Source organism: Balaenoptera acutorostrata, chromosome 7, assembly GCF_949987535.1.
Source record: "Balaenoptera acutorostrata chromosome 7, mBalAcu1.1, whole genome shotgun sequence".
Lineage (NCBI taxonomy): Eukaryota > Metazoa > Chordata > Mammalia > Artiodactyla > Balaenopteridae > Balaenoptera > Balaenoptera acutorostrata.
In genome coordinates, this window is record NC_080070.1 from 110,785,060 (window position 1) to 110,809,530 (window position 24,471).

At 47.6% G+C, this 24,471-nt stretch overlaps 1 protein-coding gene across 3 annotated transcripts in view; it reads right to left on the minus strand.

Annotated features, from left to right (window-relative positions):
* Positions 1–9,919: 9,919 nt before the first annotated feature.
* MRPS24 (mitochondrial ribosomal protein S24) overlaps positions 9,920–24,471 on the minus strand; it is a 152,167-nt gene continuing 137,615 nt past the window's right edge. The window contains exons 6-7 of one of the 3 annotated variants that reach the window (XM_057549982.1): positions 10,050–10,123; positions 9,920–9,957 (exon numbers count right to left, since the gene is read on the minus strand). In XM_057549982.1, the coding sequence (XP_057405965.1) occupies positions 9,953–9,957; positions 10,050–10,123 (79 nt within the window). In that variant the 3' untranslated portion in view covers positions 9,920–9,952. Of the gene's footprint in view, positions 9,958–10,049; positions 10,124–12,814; positions 12,834–24,425 lie in introns of those variants that run through there. The other 2 variants (XM_057549993.1, XM_057549988.1) reach the window with 2 other exon arrangements.

Consider the following 24,471-nt stretch of genomic DNA (forward strand, 5'->3'; position numbering starts at 1 on the left):
GAACGTGAGGGCGGGAGGAATCCGGGCACCTTTGCTTGCGGGTGACTTGGGGTGGGGAGTTCCCAATCGTGCACCCCTTGAAGGCCGAGGGGAGAGAGGTACAGATCACCTGACACCTGCAGCAGGCTGTTGTCACCTGGCACCGCATGCCACCCCCCAGGGAGGGCCACCCCAGGATCACTGGGCAAAGCCCAAAGCTGTGTGCTCGCCTTGGGGCTTGGGGTGTGGAGTGCCGTGCGGGCTGTGAGGTGCTAGCCTCCCCCCTCTCTCAGCTCTTGCCTTGGCAGGAGGTGGTCCAGGGCGGCGGGATGGCAGGGTGCTGGCCAAATCAACAGAGGAAGGCCCTGGGAGGCAGTTCTGGCAGTAAGGACAGTGTTATTTGTGGGGACAGGGAGGGTGGGCCCTGGGGGGTGGCCTGGACTCCTGGACCACTGTTGATATTCTCTGTCCGGGCTTGGGAGGTGGTCACATGGGTGTGTCCACTTTGTGATGATTCAGTAGGATTTTTTGGGCCCTTTTCTGTGTGTTTGTTTCTCCATAAAGGTTTGAAAAAATCCCAGGCTCTTTAGTAAATCCCAGAGGGGTGGTGGGACTCCCAAGAATGAAAAGACTGTATTCCCACCAGCCTGAAAGGAAGAGGGCTCAGAGCTGTATTTAATCTGTTCAAAGGAAATAAAGAAATTGGGCATGTCTTGCACAAGGGAAAGAAGAGTCGTTTGTCCAATGTCTGAGGTTAACAGGTACTCAGAAAACAGAGGACTCATGGCAGTGTAGGGCCTTCTGCTGTCCCTGGCAGGCTGAGCTCTCTCCCACCCACTCTGAGGACACACGGAGGCTTGGGCTGGATCATGCCCGTGTGTGTCAAGGGTCGTCTGCTTGAGTAGCTCTGTTCTCCCAGGAAACACCCCACAGAGGGAGAGGAGAGGTGGCAAATGAATGAACAGCGATGATACTGGTGTTATCACTGAGTATCAATTATGTCGCAAATCAGGAAAAAAAAAAGACAACTCAAACCTATGAGGAAGGTATTTTTATTAGCCACCTTTTACAGAGGGGAAAACTGGGGACCCAAGCAGGTTAAAAACTTGGGACACAGTTTACACAGCCATCCAGGCTGAGCGCTGCCTTTCCCTTCTTCAGATCTGGTCAGGACCAGAACAAGGGAAATCCCCGAGTGTCCGGCCACGTTGGCCCTCCAGGTGCGGCCTGTCCTGTCCTAGGTGCTGCTGCCTCCTGACCCATCTCCTGGTGACCATGAGCTCCACAGGGGTCGGCCTGTGTGCGCCCCAAACCCAACTCTCCCCATGAGCTTCAGGGCTGTCCGTGGGTCGGCCCCGCCTATCCAGCCCCATCTCACCCTCCAGTGGGACCCATCCTGCCCCCTCCCCTTCCCTGCTGACCCCGGCCACAGCCAACAGTCTCCCCACCTGCAGCCCACACGGGGAAGTTTGCTTTGTGCAAGCTTTACTGTTTAAGAGCTTTTACTCTTTCTCTGACTATAAGATTGATATATCCTTTGTAAAAATATTTAAGCCCTATAAAAATATCAAGGAAACAGGGAACGTGTCCCAGGATCCCCCTTCAGTGAGCTGTTCTAAGGTTTGCAGCACACACCAGGCATGCACATTGTTTGTTCTCAATGGGCCATTTCGCACACATCTGACTGTGTGGGTTTTGGCGGATGATGCTGGCAGGGGTTGTCTGGGGCTCTTCGTAACTCCAAGATAAAAGCACTCCTGGCCACCACACATTGCCTCTCCAGATGTTTCTCCTGGCTCCCCCTTCACCCACTGCCTGGGTGTCCTTGTCTCAGCCACATGGATTCCTCACAGATGTGGAGAGCCCTTCCCTTCATCTCCTCTGTTCCCTGCTCTCCTCCCTGGCACAACTCTCATCCACTTTTCTATGAATTTTAATAGATTCTATGTCTCTTTCAGGGCCTCTCTTAACCCCTGTGGAGGGGGAGAGGGCAGCCTCCTGCTCTGAGCCCCTGGGTTATCTGTACATACACCCTCCAGGTGGGAATCAGGTGTATGTTTAGTTTCAGTTCGTTTTATTCCCAGTCTTAGGGAGGTAGCATTTAGTCTTTTACCATTAAGTGTGATATTAGTTGTGGGTTTTTGTAAATGTTTACCTTTCTCTTTCATGGCATCTCCCCTTAAGCCAATGCAATAAAGCAAGAAAAGGGAATAAAAGGCACATAGGTCAGGAAAGAAGAAAGATGGCATGATTGTCTGTAGAGAAAATTCCAAGGAATCAACAAAGATATCTACTAGAACTAAAAATGAGTTCAGTAAGCTTGTAGGATACTAGATAAACCTTCCAAAATTAATTGTATTTCTATATATAATAGGAGTGAACACATGGAAACTGAAACTAAACATACACTATCATTTACAATTACTCAGAAAAGAGAGAAATACTTTGGTATAAATCTAACAAAATACACTTTGTGTGCTGAAAACTATAAAAAGCTGATGAAGGAAATCAAAGAAGATTAAATAAATAAATGGAGAACCATGCTGTGTTCAAGGATGGAAGACTCAGCAGAGTAAAGTTGTCTATTCTCCCCAAACTGATATACAAGCTTATCATAGTTCCTATTGCTAGAAAGATATTTTGCAAGTATAGACAAGACTGTTCTAAATTTTATATAGAAAGAGACTAGAATAGCTAAAACAATTTTTTAAATGGAGAATAATGTGGGAGGAATCAATCTATTTAATTTCCAGACTTACTACTTAACCAAGACAATCGAGACTGTGGCATTGGTGGAGGGATAGACACATCGATCAATGAAACAGAACAGAGAACACAGAAATAGACCCACACAAATATGCCCAACTGATGTTGACAAAAGTGCAAAAGTAAGTCAATGGAGGAGAGACAGCCTTTTCAACAAATGATGCTGGAGCAATTTGGACACCCATGGGGGAAAAGGAACCTCAACTAAAGTCGCACACCTTATATAAAAATAAACTCAAAACAGATCATAGACTTAACTGTAAAGTGTAAAACTATAAAACTTACATTAAATAATAGAGAAAAATATTGGGATCCAGGGTTAGGTAAAGAGTTCTTAGACCTGACACCAAAAGCATGATACACAAAAGAAAAAAAATTGATAAATTAGACTTCATCAAAATTTTAAAACTTTTGCTCTGCACGCAAATCTGTTAACAGGATGAAAATACAAGTTTCAGATTGAGAAAATATTTGCAAACCACAATTCCAAAAAAGAACTAGTATATAGAACATATAAAGAACTCTTTTTTTAATTATTTATTTATTTATTTTATTTTTGGCTGTGTTGGGTCTTCGTTTCTGTGCGAGGGCTTTCCCCAGTTGCGGCAAGCGGGGGCCACTCTTCATCGCAGTGCGCGGGCCTCTCACCGTCGCGGTCTCTCCCGCTGCGGAGCACAGGCTCCAGACACGCAGGCCCAGCAATTGTGGCTCACGGGCCCAGCCGCTCCGCGGCATGTGGGATCCTCCCAGACCAGGGCCCGAACCTGTGTCCCCTGCATTGTCAGGCGGACTCTCAACCACTGCGCCACCAGGGAAGCCCCCATATAAAGAACTCTTAAAACTCAACAGTGAAAAAACAAGCAGCACAATTAGAAAATGGGCAAAAGACAGGGAGAGACATCTCACTGAAGAGGATGTACAGATGGCAAATAAGCACATGAAAAGATGTTCAATATTATTAGCCATCAGTGAAATGCAAATTAAAACCACAATGAGACATCACTACACACCTATCAGAATGGCAAAAATAAAAAATAGTGACAACACCAAAGGGCAATGAGAATGCAGGGAAACTGTATCATTCCCACATTATTAGTGAGAATATAAATGGTACAATGACTCTGGAAAGCAGTTTGGCAGTTTCTTTAAAAATTAAATGTGCAATTACCATATGACCCAGCAATTGTATCCCTAGGCATTTATCTCAGAGACACAAGATTTATATTCACATAAAAACCTGTACATAAATGTTTACAGCTGCTTTATTCATAATTGTCAAAAACTGGAAACAACCCAGCTGTCCTTCAGTGGGTAAATGGTTAAACAAACTGGCTCATCCATATCATAGAATAATGCTCAGCAGTAAAAAAGGAACAAACTACTTAAAATATTTTTTATTATGGTAAAATACACATGACATAAAGTGAACTGTTGTAACTCTTTTTTTAGTGTACAGTTCAGTGGCATTAAATACATTCACATTGGTGTCCAGTCATCACCACCATCCATCTCCAGAACTTTTTCATCTTCCCAAAGTGAAACTCTGTACCCATTAAAAAATGACTCTCCACCTCCCCCAGCACTTAGTAACCACCATGCTACTTTCTGTCTCTATGTATTTGACTATTTTAGGTACTTCACTATATTCATCCTTTTATGTCTGGCTTATTTCACTCAGTATAATGTCTTCAAGGTTCACCCATGTTGTAGCATGTTAGCATGTCTCAGAATTTCATTCCTTTTTAAGGCTGAATTATATATATATATTTTTATATAATTTATATATATATATAATTTATATGTATATATATATATCACTTTGTTTAATTTATCCATCAATGAACACTTGGATTGCTTCCACATTTTGGCTGTTGAACACCAGTATACAAATACCTGTTCAAGTCCATGCTTTCAATTCTTTTGCATATATATACAGAAGTGGAATTGCTGGATCAAATGGTAATTTCTACGTTTAATATTTTTGAGGAACTTCCATACTGTCTTCCACAATGGCTACATCTTCTGCTCCCACCAGCAGCGTACAAAGGTTTCAATTTCTTGCCAACGTTTGCTGTTTTCAGTTATTTTGATTATAACGGTCCTAATGGGTGTGAAGTAGTAGTTCATTGTGGTTTTGATTTTCATTTCCCTAATGATTAGTGATGTTGTGTACATTTTCATGTGCTTATTGGCCATTTGTGTATCTTTTTTGGAGAAATGTCTATTCAAGCCTTTGCCTGTCTTTGCATCAGGTTGTATTTTTTGTTGTTGTTGAGTACTAGTTCCTTTTCTCTTCTGGATTTTAATCCCTCATCAGATATGTGATTTGCAAATATTTTCTCACAGTCTTTGTGTGGTCTTTTTACTCTGTTGATTCACGTGATGCACAAACATTTTTAATTTTGATGAAGTCCAATTTGTCTATTTTTCCTTTGGTTTCCTGTAGCATCTAAAAATATCTTCCCCAAATCCAATGTTGTCAAGTGTATCTTTATGTTTCCTTTTAATAGTTTAATAGTTTTAACTCTTACCTTTAGGTCTTTAATCCATTTTGATATAATTTTTGTCATGGTGTTATGTAAGGTTTCAACTTCATTTCTTTGCATGTGGATATCCAGTTTTCTCAGCACCATTTTTTGAAAAGACACTTCTTTTCCCATTGAATGGTTTGGCACCCCTGTCAAAAATTATTTTACCAGTGCTTCCCTGGTGGCGCAGTGGTTAAGAATCCACCTGCCAATGCAGGGGACATGGGTTCGAGCCCTGGTCCGGGAAGATTCCACATGCTGCATAGCAACTAAGCCCACGCGCCACAACTACTGAGCTTGCGCTCTAGAGCCCACAAGCCACAACTACTGAGCCCACGAACCACAACTACTGAGCCTGAGTGTCACAACTACTGAAGCCCATGCACCTAGAGCCCGTGCTCCGCAACAACAGAAGCCACTGCAATGAGAAGCGCGCACACCTCAACAAAGAGTAGCCCCTGCTCGCCGCAACTAGAGAAAGGCTGCATGCAGCAACGAAGACCCAACGCAGCCAAAGAGAGAGAGAGAGAGAGAGAGAGAGAGAGAGAGAGAGATAAATAAATAAAAATAAATTCAGGTGGCTGGCCTCTCTCTTACCCAGTACGTTTTGGTCTCCGGCATTTCATTCCTTTTCTGTGGCTCCTATAACAAATTACCACAATTTTAGTGGCTTAAATTTTGTTCTGTTCCTTTATAGTTTTAACAGATTTATTCTTTTCCAGTTCTGGAGGTCAGAAGTCCACAGTGGGTCTCACTGGGCTAAAATCAAGGTGTGGGAAGGGCTGTGCTTCTTCTCGAGGCTGGAGGGGAGGCTCCGTCTCCTTGCCTCTTCCAGGTGCTGGAGGCTGCCCGCGTGTGCTGGCCGGGGGCCCCTTCCTCTACCTTCAGAGCCAGCAATGGCATCCCCCCACCTCTGCTTCCACTGGCACCTCTCCTTCTCCGACTTTTCTACCGCCCTCTGTCCTGTATGAGGACCCTCAGGACTACACTGAGCCTGCCGGGTAAGCCAGGACAGTCTCCCCATCTCGATGTTTAATTTAGTCACTTCTGCGAAGTCCCTTGCCACGTGAGGTTATGTGTTCACAGGATCCAGGGGTTAGGACGCGGACTTGAGGGAGCAACGACTCTGCGTCTCACAACCGTCTCGAGTTTGCCCAGCTTCGGGGCTCAGCAATCTCCATCCACACACTTCCCAGCGCCCTGGCCTGGTGGCTGGTTCGCGCTCAGCTGGAAGGGCGCACACTCCCCCACGACTCCTCTGCCCAGAAGTCCAGCCCAGGGCCGTCCCCCAGGGAGGTGGCTCTGTCCCTCAGACAGATCATGGCCTCCCTTTGCATTCTGCCTCCGTACCTCGTCCTGGGGACTGGCCTGGCCCTTTCTGTCCTAAGCAAGGCTGAGCCCTGAGGACATGGGCTTTGGATTACATCCTTCATTCCTTCCCAAGGACCTGCTGCATGACCCTCTTCCTGGCCCTGTGTCTCACCCTTCCCTTCTCCTCCTTCTGTGTTATTTGGATGCTTTTTTTCCAGCCATAACCTACTTGGATCTCTTCCGTCTTGAAAGCCCCCTTCAGGGACCACGCCTCCTCTTTTTCTGGTGTCCCCTTTCTTGGTGAATGGTGTCACCACACAGGAGCCCTCTCTCCTTCTCACATCATCCATCAGACCCTCCAGATTCTGTCTCCTGGTCAAACCTACGCTGAGTTTTCCTGCCTGGGTCAGAGTTGTAACCTCTTGTGTAACCTCTTGTGTCTGATGTTACAACCACCTAACAGCTGGTCTCCCTTTCGTCATTCTAGGCCCCTGGTCCTTCCCCAACATGGCTGCTAGAATGATCATTTTGCAATGTATATCTAATCATATTCCACTCCTATAAAAAAAACCTCCAGTGAATTTGGAATGTACCAGAACATGTAACACGTATTACTCCCCTCTCGTTCCCTGGAACTTGAGTGAGATCCTACTATCAAAAAATATTGAACACTTTATAGCACTTGCTATGTACATAGAAAATTTGTGCATATGCAGACTCACCAAATCCAGGAGCTGCACCATCATGAAGATTAGATCCCAAGAAAATCAAATGGCCTTTAATTTTATGGACCATTTCTTGAGCTTGGTCGATTGAATACAGTGGGGCCTTCTCAACAGAAAACTTCTAAGTGTGGGTGCTACACAGAACAGGCAACATTATTCTTTTAACAGGACAGTTTGGAGAGTCCTTTGGTCGCCCCATCAACTCACTGGGAAAGATCCTTCCTGGGCGGGAGACCAACCCTTCTTGGTCACACTGTGGCACTGAAGCCAGTATAGGACATGACCGTTAAACAGAACAGAGGCAGGGCAGACTTCCTCTCTAGGATTCAAAGAAGGGTGAATTAAAAGGGACAACAAACTTTCATTTTCTCCCCTATATTTTTTAGCAAGGATTTTTAAGGCCTGATGCTCATCTTAGCTATCAGACCTCCTAAGGGGAGAAAAAATTGACTCTGTATTTCTGAAAAACGACATGGTAGGTATCCAAAGCTTTAAATCTGACAGAATAATTAGCCTCATGCAGGACTTGACAAAGGCAATAAAAATATGGACAAAGGTTTATGTATAAAGAAGTTCTTGTCGAGTTACCCATAAAAGCCAAGACTTTTAAAAAGTGAAAACTCAATGTTCAACAATAGGAGAATAAACGGTCACATTAAATATGACCCCTTTGTGTGTTGAGATGTTACGCAGCCATCTGATATGGACAGATGCTCCTCGCCCAAAATAAAGGGAAATAATTGTTCACATAACAGGAGGCAAACCACCCTAAAAATCTATGTTAAGGCTAGAAGCATATGAGCCAAAATATTAACTCAGTTGGAATATGGATGCTGGTATTACAGTATGATCATTTTCTTGTTTATTTTTGTCCTTATTTTCTGGATTCTCCCTAATGACAACAGCTTATCTTCATGATCAGAGGGCAGCAGAATTAGAGGCTGCAGAACTGACAGTTGCGGTCCTGGAGCTCTGCCTGAAGGACACGAAAGCCGCAGTACTGCACGCAGCAGATGGGGGCAAACTCCCGCCTTTCATTGTCCGCACGGGGCTGAGCAGCTGATGTGTGCCAGGAGCTGTGCTGACCCTGGGGGCGTAGCGGTGGGTAAAGCCAGTGTCCCCCTCTAGGTGCTTCCAGAGCCTGGGGAGGCCGGCAGGTCCATTCCACCACTGAGCGCAGTGGAGGGGGTCTTGTCTCTGTCCCTAGGGCATAGTAGATGCTCAGTAAAGATTTGCCGAATGAAGAAAAGTCTCTTAGTAAAAACAATGATAGCCAACATTATTATCAAGTGTGTCCCTAGGTCAGGCATTGTCCTAAACTTCACTTTTTTTTTTTTTTTTTGGCCGTGCCACGTGGCATGTGGGATCTTAGTTCCCCAACCAGGGATCAAACCCACACTGCCTGCATTGGAAGCACAGAGTCTTAACCACTGGACAGCCAGGAAAGTCCTCTCACATTTTAACTCATCTGGTCTCCCTAACAACCCTCCTGATTTTACAGATGAGGGAATGGAGATGCTGAAAGGGCAGGAGCGCAGGGAAGATGGTGCAGGAAGAAAGTGAGAAGCCTGCCCCCGAGCCTCGCCTGCCGTTCACGTCACCAGGGCAAGGACACAGGACGAAGGTGAAGGTGACTGCCTCGGGCTGGCCCGTCTTTCCCAGAGGAGGTGGCAGGAACGGTCCCGACATAGTTCACGTGGCAACAAAAGCCTGTTCCCGTGTGAATGGCCATCCTGCCATCCTCTGAAACCAGCCGAGTTCTCTGGAGCCAGCTGTGGAGTGCCCGCCCAGCTTTCTTTTCCAGGCCTCCGGTGGGACACTTGTGTGCTGAAGGTCCCCAGAGCAGGCAAGGCGTAGCCAGGCAGGAGAGGAGGGAGAGGGGAGCCAGCCCTTGATTAAAGAGAGAAGTCTCTAGAAAGCCAAGAGCACTGATCGAATTTTCTCCTCTTACAGGAATAGGGAACTGAGCTGGGTCTCCCATGCTATCCTGTGATCTTGGATTATGCAGGAAGGAAGATATGAAATGTGTGCACATTGCAAAGCCCAGGAATGAGGCCAGGACTTGACACACAACCACTCCAGGGCTGTCTTCTCTGCTCCTGCCTGAAATGTGTATTTATCAGCTCTTTGATGGCAAGTTGCAACATGCCTGCATCCTTAAATAATGAGTTGCTAAGCCTGGCTTATGTAGGGCTTCCTAGAAATGCTATCATACTTTGCATCACCTTCAAGGTCATCCTCATAACAATACACTTCCTTCCTGGGGTTCTCCCAGGCCGGCACGTCCAGGACACTCTGCACAACCTGTGCTAGGCACCTGTCCCCTCCCCTACAGCTCTGTGCCGGGATCTGTGTGATGCACTCTCACCCGGGTGAAGTTCCCAGAACACCTTGTCCAGGAGAAACAGAGAGCAGGTGCCATGAAAGTGAACAATTTAGTAAATTCGGTGCAATTCTGTAGATTCTGGAAAGCTTAGAGTCCCATTTACTGCCATGATTTCTGCTGTCTTTTCCACAGGTGTGTGAGAGCACCGCTCACATCTGCCTCCATGGCCTGTGTTGAAGGCGTGCTTTTACTGAACGCACACATTCGTGTTCACGTTGTCCATAGCTGTTCGTGTGCCGTGACAGCAGAGTTCGGTGTTAGCCTGTGTGATCCACAAAGTATAAAACATTTACTACCTGGCCCTTTGCCGGAAAGTTTGTGACCCCATTTTGGATGCTATTTCTCCTTTCTTACCTGTAAACACTTTAGTTTCCATTATATTTTGGCCTCTAACATTCCCAAAGTTTCTCTTCTTCCTCTGCCCGGCCCTGAAACAGATAGGGTGCATTTTTAGAATATGTAAAAGCAGAGTGAGGGTCCCGGTGTGTTTGTCAGGATGCTGACAGAGCAGGTGACAGCGACAGGATTTGCAGCTGGGCCTTGCTGTGTACCACCCCCCTCCCCGATGTCCATCTATAGTGGGGCCCAGCTGGCCTCCAGCTTCTAGTTTCCTGCTTTCATTTTCGGTATTCATTTTATTCTTAGCCTAAGTTTGACACTTCCTCTTAGCAACATGCAAATTTCATGCTTCCACAGATGTCTGGAAAGTTACAGCCCCAGCATGTCAGCCCTGAGGGTGGAATTGCATAGGGGTTAATTTTTTTTAACTTTCTTGACTATATATTTTTGAGTTTTCCACAAGCTGGTATTGTCTTGTAAGGAGGAAAATCCTTTGCAGTGTGTTCGCAAGAAATCCAGGTTTCAACCCTGCTCCCTCTGAAAACTTTCCTCACCAGGCTTGTTAAGGGCTTAGCTCACAAACGTTAGTTAGTGAGCCCCTTCTGCATGCTAGAGGCCGGGGATGTGGAGGAGTCATATGTGGGCCCTGCCCGTGAGAGTCTAGCAGGGAACAGAGAGGTTTCCATATGCAACCAAAATTCAAAATGGCACAGAGAATGGTGGAGTGATGGGAAAGGTTTTGGGAACAGGGAGAGCAAGGTGGTGATATGCCACTGGGGGGACCACGGGACACACCACTCCAGGCAGTGTAGGCAGGTAGGCTGGAGTCTACCAGAATGGGGTCCCGGGGCTCCTGAGTATCTGAACAGTATGAAAGGTACGAAAGGGCGAGAGAGAAGCCATGGCATTGGGCTGGGCCCCGTCCTTGCCTGCATGTGGGGCAGGCAAGGACGGGGTGGTGCCTGGCTTTGAGGGACCCCTGGTTTATTGGCAAGGCTGAATTACCTGAGACTTTCAATCAGGAGTGATTTGAAGAGATTTATTTGTGTCATAGAAAGAAAGCTAGAAATACAATTTAATTTGGTAACAAGTCAGTCCCACAGCGGTGGCACCAAACTCCATTCCCAACAGCAGTGTATAGGGATACAGTTTCTGCGAATCCTAACCAGCATCTGATGTCGTCGTTGTTTTTATGTTAGCTGTTCTGATAGGTGTTTAGAGCTATCTCATGTGGTTTGCACTTCCCTCACAGCCAATGACAGTGAGCGTCTTTGCATGTGCCTGTTTGCCATCTGTACATTCTCTATGGTGAGATGTCCCTGCACGCCTCCGCCCACACCGAACATTCCTTTTTCTTCCTTTCACAATAATATTTAGAGAACAAATTAGTGGATGCAAGCGTTAGGGATGTGGTGACGGAACAATTCTGTATCTGGATTGTGGTGGTGGTTATACAAATCTTCACATGTGATTAAATGACAGAACTACACCCATTGAACCAAGGTCAGTTTCCTGGTTTTGATATTGAACTACAGTTCTGGAAGGTTGGGGGCTCGGGGAGAGGGGTGCACAGGGCCTCTCTACTGTCTTTGCAAGTTCCTCTGTCTCCAAATAAAAAGTTAAAAAGCAAAGTCAGTACCAATCATTCTGACTGTAGGAGGATCAAAAAATCCACAATTGTTATTTTACCTCTTTCCCCAGCTGATTATTTGTTTATCCTCAAACAGCCAGATCACATCATCATTTGACATTAGGGCTCTGACTACGTTCCCTAAGAAAACATACAAAATCACCATGTGGAAAAGATTGTCACAATTCACCTGAGGAATATGAAGATGAAAACAGGATCTCCCCACCGGGCAGCTGAGAACGGCGGGAGGCCAGAGGGAGCGGCCACCCCACCCCATCCTCATCCCCAGCCCTGTCCCCGTCCCCCTCTCTCCAATGGCCTTTCCACACTGGGACAGGCCGCTGATAGCTCCCTCAGCTTCCCCTGGCCTTTGTAAAAGGCCCCTTTGATGTGTCCTTTCTCATTTGTTTAAACAACACGACAGGATTCCTGAGGGCTGCAACCCAGAGGCCAGCTGGGTGGCCTTGCCTTTTTATGCAAAAGAGTTGAGAAACACCTGTCAGACTCTGAGGATAATTAACCTTTATTGCTTCTCATTAAGACTGAGATTGTCACTGCACACAGATGTGGCCACTGGATGGGGCTGGGGCTGGGGAAGGGGCGTGGAAGTGTGGGTGGGAAATGAGCAGCAGAGACTCAAAGAGACTCGAAAGAGGCAGAGACACCCACTTGCTTGTGGTCATACACAGGGTCAGTACATCCGGGACCCGCTCCAGCCGGGCCTGGGGCGCAGCTCACAGCAGGGCCTACCAGGCTGCAATCCACAAGTGGGGGAGACAGCGGTCCACATGTAGAGACATCTCCAAGTCAAGAGCCCGGCTGAGAATTTCGGTTAGTGCTGGAAGGGAAACAAGTTCCAGGGTGCAGGGGTTCAGACTGTTTGGGGGCCTTGCTGAGACTCTCTGGAGGCTGTCGGCTCTTCCTGATATTTACACTTGCTGGAGGCGAGGCCGTCAGGGCGTTGGGGCAGAGAGGAAATACTCCGTTTGCGCAGTGCCCGAGACAGTGGCCTATCCTGGGCTGGACAAGAGCCGTCGTGGGAGGGGAGGGGAGGCAGACGCGTGGAGATGCCAAGCAGACGGCCTGTCAGTCAGGTCCCTTGGGCAGTGGCGAGGAGCTGGGCGGGGGTCAGAGGACTTCAGCAGGGGGAAGCGCTAGGATAAGGTCAACTTCAAAAACGGAGCATCGGAGTGCAGTGCAGAGGAGGGATCGTGGAGGGACAGGTGTGGGACGAGAGAGACCAGTTAGAAAGTGATGGGATAGATGCATGTGCACGCACACACACACTTTCACACATATGTCCATTCACACACACACGCACACAGGAGTAGTGATTGCTCAGGGTGGGGGGCTTACACATGGCAACAAAGCAGAGAGGGCACCTCAGGGTGTGCTGAAGTTTTGCTCTGGACGTGCTGCGTTGCCCACAGCCCTCTCTGTCCAAGACAATCCTGGCAAAGCACAGGGTCGCGGAGAGGGAGGGAGGTCCTATGCTTTAGGTTTTCTACTGGGAAGTGTAAAAAGACACCCAACCAAGAGTAGAGATGAGGGCTTCCCTGGTAGCGCAGTGGTTGGGAATCTGCCTGTCAATGCTAGGTGACACGGGTTCGAGCCCTGGTCTGGGAGGATCCCACATGCCGCGGAGCAACTAAGCCCATGAGCCACAACTACTGAGCCTGCGCGTCTGGAGCCTGTGCTCCGCAACAAGAGAGGCCGTGATAGTGAGAGGCCCGCGCACCGCGACGAAGAGTGGCTCCCACTCGCCGCAACTGGAAAAAGCCCTCGCACAGAAACAAAGACCCAACACAGCCATAAATTAATTAATTAATTAATTAATTTAAAAAAAAAAGAGTAGAGATGATACACAACCTTCCAGGGCAATGGTTAAATGGCACGGAAAATTGCTAGTGTGGTGTGATCTTTTTACAGGAATATTTTGAGTATAGAATTGACTTTATTGCATAGGAGGGAATATACGGCCTGAAAAAAAAGGTGTTATAAGCTCAGTGATTGAGGTCATCAGATATTCTAAGATTTCCATCTTCACGGAGCACAAATCCTGGCGCTCTCGTTTAAAGAATATCTGATACTAACGTAAACACTGATGTCTTTTCTGCCCAGTAAACATGGAAAACAGCAGCGAGGACCAACGATGCCTCAGCTCCCTGCACAGCCTTGGGTTCAAGCATGGCTCTTGCTGAGTCTCGGTGCCCCTGGTATTCAGTGGGTACAGTAGTTATGTTTCAGTCTCTACTGTGGTAAATATGGACACATAAACCTATGGAAACGAAGCTCTCTGGGGTTCGTAATACACTTTGAGTGTAAAGGGGCCCTGAGACAAAAGTTTAAGAACGTCTGGTGTTTACAGGGCGGTTCTGGAATGTGTTTGGGAGGAGGGGCTCTGCAGATTGGGGTGGGCAAGTCAGTGCAGGAGGAAGCAGGAAGGGAGCAACCTGGGAGCAGGGAGGGCCAGGGGGCCAAGAGGGCAGCGGACTCCCTGCATGGGGGCTGCAAGAGGCAAGAGGACTTGGGACAGGAGCCAGCCGTGACTTGAGGCGGACCGTGTTGCCGTGATGTAGTTTACACTTAGGCTACTGTGCCTGAGAACGGTGGGTGTGGGTGTGCGCGCGTGTGTGTACGCTCGTGCAGGGGTGGATCGGGCCATGCCAAGGCAGCGTGGGGTAGAAATCAACGTCCAGGCACTGAGACCCTCCATACAAGGAAGCACTTAAGGTGACACAGGCTCCCGGGGCCAGACATAACTTTCAAAGCGTACGCCTCACCCCTGCACCCCCAGCACAGAGGTCTCCGGGAGACTTTGAATGTGCCTGGGGTGAGGATGGAGAACTGGCCCCCCTTGTTCTGGACTTCAGCGCTTACGTGTCAGCACAGCGGAGGCTGGCACAAGTACTTGGGTAAGGAAGCCCCATGGCCGCCGTGGCCAGGACAGCCCTGGAACCACGTGCAAGGCACTGTGGCATGGGCACAGCGGGGAGACGCTGAGAACTGCACAAGTCTTCTGCAGGTCGGCCTTCCCTCCAACACTAGCGACCAGAGCCGGGGCCCTGCTTGCAGGCAAAGGACAGCCACTCCACAGCCTGCCCTGGGGGTTCTGGTGGCCGCTGCTGCCACCTGGGCCTCTGCCCCTCACTGCGGACTCAGGGCTCGAGTAGGATCTGTGAGCTAACTCCTTCGCAGAGCTTTTCTGACACCGTGAATCGAATGGCTGCTAAATCTGCTCTGTCACCTATGTCACCGCGGTGCGCGTTTGCCGGCTTTTCCCGCTGTTCATGTGATTCTCTCCTTTCTCAAGTGGTAGAACAGACTTCCTAGGTCTCCAGTCTGAGTCTGCAAGCTGAGCAACTTAGAAACGCAGACACAGCTCCCAAGGGATCAGCGTTCAAATAGTTTCCCATGGAGGCCTAGCAGGATGAAGGGCTGACTGGAAAGAGACAGGACAAGCGACCTGTTTCCCAGGGGCACAGGTACTGGGCCTCGTGCATTGAGATCGCCTCAGGGGAGATGGAAGGAGGTTGATTTCTCCCCTTTGGGAAAGACACCTGGCCTCACAGCTGGGGGAGAGTGTGCGCAGCAAGGACGGAACGTCTGTCTTTGCAGGAGGGAGGGGAGAGGGATCCTTATCCAGGGACTTGGACATTTCAGAGACAGGGAGTAGGGCCATTAAGACGGCTCTAATGCCTCTTATGTAGGACTGTTGGCCATATTAGGCCAGTGGGAGTGGAATTCAGCAGCATACTATGATAGAAAGACCCAGGGTCTACACGCAGAAGAGACGGGTCAAGAGGAGGGTCTGGGCTGGGGTGCTGTCCATAAGCTGAGGTAAGCCACTTCATCCCAGAGGCCTCGGTTTCCTGCCTAAAAAATGGGGATGATGATATTTACTTCGAAGGTGTGCATAGCATTAAAGGAGATGCTAAGTGTAAAGGGTTTTGCAAACTGCCACACAGGAGGCAGATGCCGGCTGCTTCTGTAGTGACATTTGCTGGCCGCCTACACCACATGCAGGTCCCCTCCCCCCTTTCAAGAGAACCCTAACTTTTGCCTGAGAGTTCACCCCACTTCCACACAGGCTAAGTGCCTAGGAGGAAGACGACCCCACCTTCAGGCCCCTGGGTGGGCTCTGATTGGCTTGAGCCATTGCCCCGTCCCTGTGATTGGCCCAGGGGTGGGTGTGTGAACCCCCCAGAGCAATCAGGGCCAGGAGCACCCAGGGCATCTGGGCTCACAAGGGGGCTCCCATGGGCCGGGGGCCAGGGGAGAGTCAGGAGGAAGAACCATCTTTGGTGCGATGGCTGACGACTGGACTAAACCAAGCAAACGAAACATTCACGGAGACCTTCCACCTTTCAGGCCGGGCGAGTTTTCTGGGACTTGTCATGAAAGCACCCTGACTGCTGTTTTGTAGCTGCTGCCGCTGTGACAGATGATAACACAGATCGACACTAGCCTAGTTCTTCTTCATTCCAGACCTCAAAAGGGAGAATCATTAGGTTACCACACCGGAAGCTTTTAGAATGGAAACGTAGTGAAGTTCACATATAGCCTTCTGCATCCCAGGGCACAACGTTCTTTCAAGGTGAGTTTGCATTCTTGAATGTGAAACTTACCGCAAGTGACCATCATTTTAAGGCAAGAAGGAAAAGGACCAGGGCCTCTAGTGGGGGCTTCCCAGGCCTGCTCTGCCCGGTGGGTCCAAGATTCATGGCTTCCATGTGAAGAAAGGCCATCTCAAGACCGCGGCTCCTAGATTTTAGGGTATTTGAGAGTCCCCAGGAAGTTGTTCAGCACAGGTTTTCAGGACCCACTGAGACAGGAACTCTGGGGTGAGGCCTAGAATCCTGCATTTGAACGGGTAGTTCTAACACAGGGCTCTAAGTGTTCAGAGACCACAGTCCTGGTCTGCCTGGGACAGGCAGAGTCCCCGCGGATGCCTGCTGTCCTGGCCTGAAGGCTCATGGCTCTCACTCTCTGGGGTTTCTCAGTTTGGGGGTAAACGGCATGGCCGATCGTCTGGGGGTGTGCTGAGAGCCACAGCTGTGGAGGTGAAGCCAGCGTTGTGTGTGTCTCCCTCTGTCCTCCCTCCGCTCCTCTACATGCAAGCTCTCCGGTGCCCGATTCCACTCAACGCGCTGGCCATGCAAGGAGATGTATGGAAGTCCCTCCTGCCTCTGCTAAGGTCCTGTGCTCAGAGCTTCCTGCCCAAGGGCTTTGGGGAATTCTGTGTAATGGATTTGTCCAAAAAGATGGATAAAAATACACCTCCCCTTCATACCACATTCAAAAGGAAATGCCAGAGGAAAAAATTAAATATTGAAAACCCATAAGACTCATAGAAGGAACTATAGGGGATTTAGAAACATGACAGCAGGGGGGAAGTGGCTTTATAAGTATGATAAGAAACCCAGAAAATGTAAAGAAAAATATTGGCAGAATTGAACATTTGAAAACTAAAACCTCTAGATGGAATCGGACTCCCTAAATAATGCAAAAAGACAGCGACACCTTGGAGGAAACCAGGGCTACCAAGTGCTGTGTCAGCGACGGCGTGAGGAGAGCAGGAAGCCTTGGGGCACCCCCTCTCCCTGCGGCCGTGTGCTGCTGGGGGCTGGGTTCTGCCTGCTTCCTGGTTGCCCCTGGATCCTGTGCATTTTTGGAACCTGGATGGCCATGTGCTGCTGGGGGCTGGGTTCTGCCTGCTTCCTGGTTGTCCCTGGATCCCGTGCATTTTTGGAACCTGGATCGCCAGTCTTCCTTTTGGTTCTGTTAGCAACCTGATAGCGCTCCCATAAATGCCTTTGAGTTTACCAAAGTTCATTTGTTTTGCTTGCAACCCGAGCCCTGATTGATACACCCTGTGGCAAATAAAGATTAGTTTCATTCCCCAGGAAGGGGATTTTAAGGCCAGGCACTTATGTGCCGTGACAGCCACCGTTCTCCCGGCTCTACGATTCAATGAATTCCTCCGTACGGCTCTTAGGACTTCATGGAAACAGCTTCAGTCTCCAAGGGTTCAGAACATGTGATGATGTCCTGAGAGACTTGTTTGAAATGTTTCCATATCATTTTGGCTGCAAGGTCACCCGCCTTAATTCGTCATTTTTATTATTAGGAAAAGCAACAGCTGGCTGGCCAATTTAGCATCATTGAGGTTCCATCTTAGTTCCCCGATATAAGACACTGCTGTTCCCACTGCAACCCCGCAGAGCAAGCTCTGTCACCCCGAGTTACAGATGAGAAAACTGAGGCCCTGGGTGGTAAGACTCGCTCTGCTTCAAGCCTTGAAGGGGAAGAATCCAGATTCAAACCCAGGCCTGTCCATGTCTGCTCTCTGCTCTTGCTGCATTGCTTCAGATAATAAGCAGCAGTTTCACAAATTACTGAAACCATCTTAATGGAAATCAGTCACAGGTGACTTAGAGGTAGTACTTGTCTATTAAAATTCCTAGCAAACAAATAAAATAAAACTGTTGGGTGGGGACTATGTGATTTTTACTTAAATGTTGAATGGCAGTAATTTCCACTTTTGCTTCAAAACATTCTGAGTGCTTCCACTTATGAACTGACAGTCTCACAGTGCCTGGAGGAAGGTTGTTAACCCAATTTACAGATTGGGAAACTGAGGTCTGGGCAAGGAGCTGCTCGCTCCTCTCCAAGATGTCGATGTCCCTCTCAGGCTGATGAGGCAAACGGGCCATTACACCGATGCTGCACTTTCCTAGGGAAGCGGACGCTGTGGGCGACCCCGACCCCTCCCACCCCACTGGGGACAAAGAGGTCTGTTGCCTTTGGGTCTCCTGAGGTTCAAGGCTCTCATCAGTTAGCCTCTGTCCACTCACCAGTGACAGGACCAAACAGTGCTTGTTTAAAGTGCCAGGTGAATTGGCACCAGCTTTGTAGGGAGCTCCCAGAACACAGCATGGAAGGGCAGGAGGTGACCTCAGTGGCTGGGAGTGTGCGCTTGCTAGCTAAGCTCAGGGGGCTGGCTCCTCCTCATTGGAGGTTTGCTTGAATAGACCTCCAGGCCAGTGTGGCACTGTTTGCAGTTGCTGTAAGCAGCCCCCTATGCTGACCAGACATTCCCACCCCGGGTCATCATAACTGCCAGCTCAGCCCCAGCCCCACTTATCACAGTAGAGAAACTGCTGTGATTACAGGAGCTGCTAACAGGTCATCACGATGCCTCAAAGGACATTTCTTCAGCTGGACAAGTCCGCTAGACAAGTCTCCCTGGCAACACCGACTTGGTTTAAGTTCACAAGAACGGGCCGAAAAGGAAAGCTTAAGGCGGAGAGAAAGACTCACAGAGTCTTAGTGCAGGTCCATACACACAGGACAGGGAGTGGGGACCCAGACCCTGCCCTTAGAAAGTGACAGTTTATCAGGGTAACTGATCACTGCACTTAAAAGTGTGGTGCAGAGGACTGGATGAATGAATATAAAGTCCTAAGATATATAAAAAATACATAATTATTTGTTACAATAATTATTAGTTATTATAATTACTAAATATAATTATAATAAATATTATGTAATGAATTATATATAATAAAAACAGTGATACATTTATTTTTAGAGCAATTTTCGGTTTACAGAAAAATTGAGCAGAAAGTACGGAGTTCTTGTATACTTCCCTTCCCCCTCACCTCCAACCCTCCTCTGCCCTTTCCCCTATTATCAACATCTTGCATTGGTGTGGTATATTTGTGACAATTGATGAACCAGCACTGATACATTATTATTAACTAAAGTCCACAGCTTACATTATAGTTCAAACTATGCTTTGTACATTCTATGGGTCTGGACAAATGTATAATGACATGTATCCATTATTACAGTATTGTACAGAGTATTTTCACTGCTCTAAAAATCCCCTGTCCTCCTTCTATTCATCCCTCCCTCTCTCCAACCCCAGGCAACCCCTGATCTTTTCACTTCCTTTTCTCCACAGTTTCACCTTTTCCAGGATGTCATATAGTTGGAATCATACAGTATGTAGCCTTTTCGCACTGGCTTCTTTCACTTAGTACTATGCATTCAAGGTTCTTCCTTATCTTTTCACGGCTTGGTAGCTCATTTATTTTTGGTGCTGAATAATATTCCATTGTCTGGTTGTACCACAGTTTATTGATCTATTCACCGACTTAAGGACGTAGAGGGTGCTTCCAAGTTTTGGCAATTATGCTATGAACAACTGCGTGCAAGTTTTTGTTTCCACGTGAGTTTTCAACTTATTTGGGTAAACACCTAGGAGCGTGACTGCTGGATCATATGCTGCCAAACTGTCCTCCAAGGTGACTGCAGCATTTTACTTTCCCTCCAGTGACGAAAGAGAGTTCCTGTCGCTCCACATCCTCACCAGCTGTTGGTATTGGTGTTTCGGATTTTGGCCGTTCCAGTAGATGTATAGTGGTATCTCATTGTTTTAATTTGCAATTCCCTACTGATATATGATGTTGAGCATCTTTATATGCTAGTTAACCATTTATAAATCTTCTTCGGTGAGATAACTATTCAGATCTTCTGCCCATTTTCAATTGGGTTGTTGTTTTCTTATTGCTGAGTTTTCGGAGTTACTTGTATACTTTGGTTATCAGTCCTTTATCAGATACATGTTTTGCAAATATTTTCTCACCATCTGTGGCTTGTCTTTTCATTCTTTTTTTTTTTTTTTTTTAAATAGAAAGTCTTTATTTATTTATTTATTTATTTATGGCTGTGTTGGGTCTTCGTTTCTGTGCGAGGGCTTTCTCTAGTTGTGGCAAGTGGGGGCCATCTCTTCATCGCGGTGCGCAGGCTTCTCACTATCACAGCCTCTCTTGTTGCGGAGCACAGGCTCCAGACGCGCAGGCTCAGTAATTGTGGCTCACGGGCCCAGTTGCTCCGTGGTATGTGGGATCTTCCCAGACCAGGGCTCGAACCCGTGTGCCCTGCATTGGCAGGCAGATTCTCAACCACTGCGCCACCAGGGAAGCCCGTCTTTTCATTCTTTTAACAACATCTTTCACACAGCACAAGTTTTAAATTTTAATGAAGTACAACTTATTAGTTTTTTCTTTCATGGTGTCATATCTTTGGTGTCATGTCGAAAAAGTTATTGCCAAATCCAAGGTCATCTAGATTTTCTCCTATGTTAGCTTCCAGGAGTTTTATAGTTTTTGGTTTTACATTTAGGTCTATGATCCATTTCAAGTTAATTTTTGTGAAGGGTGTAAGGTTGTGTCTAGTTTTGTTTGTTTGTTTGTTTGTTTTAACATGGATGTCCGGTTGTTCCAGCACTGTTTGTTGAAAAGAATATCCTTTCTCCATTGAATTGCCTTTGCTCCTTTGTCTGAGATCAGCTAACTATATTTACATGGGTCTATTTTCATGCTTTCTATCCTGTTCCACTTATTTGTCCATTCTCTCACCAATACCATGCTGTCTCGATAACTGTAGCTCTAGAGTAAATCTTGAAGTTGAGTGATGTCAGTCCTGAGACTTTGTTTTCCTTCATCAATTGTGTTGGTTATTCTGCGTGTTTTGCCTTTCCATGTAAACTTTAGAATCAATTTGTCAACACTGACAAAATAACTGCTGGTGTTTTTTTTAATGGAACTACAATGACTCTACAGATCAAGTTGGGAAGAACTGACATCTTGACAATATCATGTCTTCCTATCCATGAACATGGAATATCTCTCCGTCTATTTAGATCTTCTTTGAATTTTCTTAATCAGAATTTTGTTGTTTTCCTGACTTAGATCTTGTACATTTTTGTTAGATCTATACCTAAGTATTTCATTTTTTTGTTGCTAATAAGATATATTTTTTTCTTAATAATATATATTTTAATATTACTCATGGAATAGTCTTTGAACACATGAGGTTGAATTCTGGCTCTGCCTTTTCTCAGCTGCTCAGCTTCTGGCAAGCCCTGTCATTTTCTGGCCCTTTGCTTTTTCTTCTCTGAAGAATGACCCTGGCTTTATTCACAGATCTCCTTCTAGACTTCCTGGATCTTCGTGGAAGTGGGACACCTGCATGGTTTGCCTTTGGGGCAAGTCTTGCGGCCCTCCAGGGAGCCCTACAGTGTGAGGCCGTGGCTCCCTCCAAGCTGACCGAGTCTGTGGTCAGTGCTGTCACTAAGGATGCCTGTGTGGTCATGGGTGGTGTTTGGGAGACTATTTAGAAGGCAGTACAGAGGTACCTAGCCTCTCTCACAAGGTGAGAGAACTGGCCACAATTCCACTTTTGGGTTTGGGCTCATGGACAAGTACATTCTGGAGAGAAGTGAAATTAGAGTTTATAGTGGTGGGAAAAAAAGGTCTTATCTAGAACAGGAGGTGAGCCTGGGTCTTATTGGCCCTCCTGCGTCCCTTCTCCTTGCCATGATGTAGTCTCACCAGGCCATGCTCTTTTTTTTCATATTCTTTCCTCCCATGTGGCTAGTATAGTAATACATTGATGGATTTCCCACCCTTGGGTTCCTGGCAGGCCCTGAGCATGGGCTGGGTAGTGGTGGTATCTTAGTCAGGCCTCGTGGGACAGGGAGCTGACTCTTTTCCATGTCCTTGTCTATTTGCACCCATGCTAGAGAGGCACAATGCAATGTGATGGCCTAGGGAAAAGGGGCTGAGGGGCTGGCTGCCCTTGATCTGTTTCTAATCTGGGATTTAGCCCCAAGGGACAAAGGGCCTGCTTGGCACCCTTGTAAACTAGTCCTAACCCTTGGCAGGGTGAGCTGGTCATTTCTGTGCCTGAATGTTCCCAAGGTCCTATGGGTTAACAGTGGTTGGCTGGCTGGTCTTGAGTTCAGCCCTTCAGGGATCTGGCCATTCCACTTTTCCACATGACACACAACTCTCATATTTATGATTCTTCATCTAAAAGTGGCAAAATAGAAAAAGTATAGAAGAGGTAAGATGGAGCAAGTCTAAAGTTTACGCATACGATGAAAACATCTTTTATTCTCTTAGCAGATGATCTGAGAGTCCTTCATAGGGAGACACTTAGTCTTTGGGAGAAAATTCCTGGGTGAACTTGTTTAGGGTCATAGTTGGGACACCCAGAAACCTGACTATTGGCAGAACTGGTCTGCACTAGAGAAGAACAATTTTTTCCAAGTGGGAGGAGATACTTAAAGAGGAAGTGGGGACAGCGGAGTGGAGGTGGTCAGAGGTAGATGGCTCTGAGGTAAACTGCAGTGTGGTCTGCAAACGTACAGGACACACTGTGGGGAAAGCAGTGTCGAGCCCCACTTTGCTCTTAGGGACATGCGAGGTCAGAAGAGAGAGCATGTGTGGTCAGGGCATGAGGAATTGCATCCAGGAACTCACAGAAACAGTGAGAAGGCTCTGGACCAGCGTGGGCCATGAGGTTGGGGCTTGGTGAGTGGAGTCAGCTCTCTGAGGGTCCTGGGGACCTAGTGGGCGGCAGGGTTCCTCTTTATTATAGTGGAGAAGCCACCACAGGAACTGGTGGCTGTGATACAAAACACTAAGTCCTGGATGGAGGAACTACCTGCTGGGCCAGGTAAGGCATTCTGTCCCTCACAGAACCAACTGAGCCAGGAGAGCACTCGGGGACACAGGTGGGGTGGAGTCTTGAGGGTGGGGTGCCTGGGCAGCCATGCCCAGGGTCAGTTATGGGCTGAATGTTTGTGCCTCCCACATTCGTATGTCGAAGCCCTAACCCTGAATGTGATGGCATTAGAAGGTGGGGCCTTTGGGAAGGGATTAGAGTTAGGTGAGGTCATGAGGATGGGACCCCTGTGATGGGATGGGTGTGCTTATAAGAAGAGGAAGAGACACCAGAGCTCTCTCTCTTTGCCATGTGAGGACACAGGGAGAACATGGCGTATGCCAGCCAGGAAGAGGGCTTTTGCCGGGAACTGAATCTGCCAGCACCTTGACCTTGGATTTCCAGCCTCCAGAATGGTGAGAAATCAATGTCTGTTGTTTAGGCCACCCCGTCTGTGATGAATTGTTATGGTGACCTGAGCTGATGAACACAGGGTCTGATTCTAGGGAAGGAGGGTAGGATGATGTCTTCATCTGGTTCCGTCCACATCTGATCCAAACTGTCCGTTTGGAGAAAGAAGGACTGAGACTCATCGAATGCAAAGTTCTTCACACAGCAGACTAACATTTAAGACTTTCTGAGTCACAACATCTTAGTTAAAAGATGCGTTGCGTGCCAGTGTCAGCACATCGGAGACCACTGACCGGTACCATCAGATTAACTGGTGTGGGAGCAACGTTCCCTTGAAATTCGTTAATTTAACTTGGGTTCAACTTCGTTCGCTTGTTTTTTTCTAAGAGAGAACTATAAACGCTCCTCTCACCTGCTTTTGAACCGTGTCTTGGAGATGACAGCTCTCAGCAGTGATTGCCCTAGCTCCTGGCCTCCTGGCCTCCTGGCCTCCGTTCAGCCAGGTTCCCGCTCCTCTGCTCTTCCCTCCACTTGTGCAGGGTCCTGCCTGTCGGAAGGTTTCTGGGCAGAGGGCTGGCTCTTGCTTACACATTAGAGCCTGTTCTCCTAATTCCTCTGCTCTTTTCAGAGAGCAAAGAAACCACTTTGATTAGAGATTTAACTTCCCAAAGTATTGAAAACAGTTAAAGGCAACAGACTTTGGCAGAAGAATGCAACGGTCTCAGCTTTTTATGCTTAATTTATAAAAATAAATGACAGTCCTGAAAAGGTATATGGATTTGATCCTCTTGGGCAGCTGAGGCACGAGGGTGTACCTTTAAGAGAGACCATTGCTCGGCGTGCTTTCACTGCTGGGCCCCACTGCGAAACCTGTGG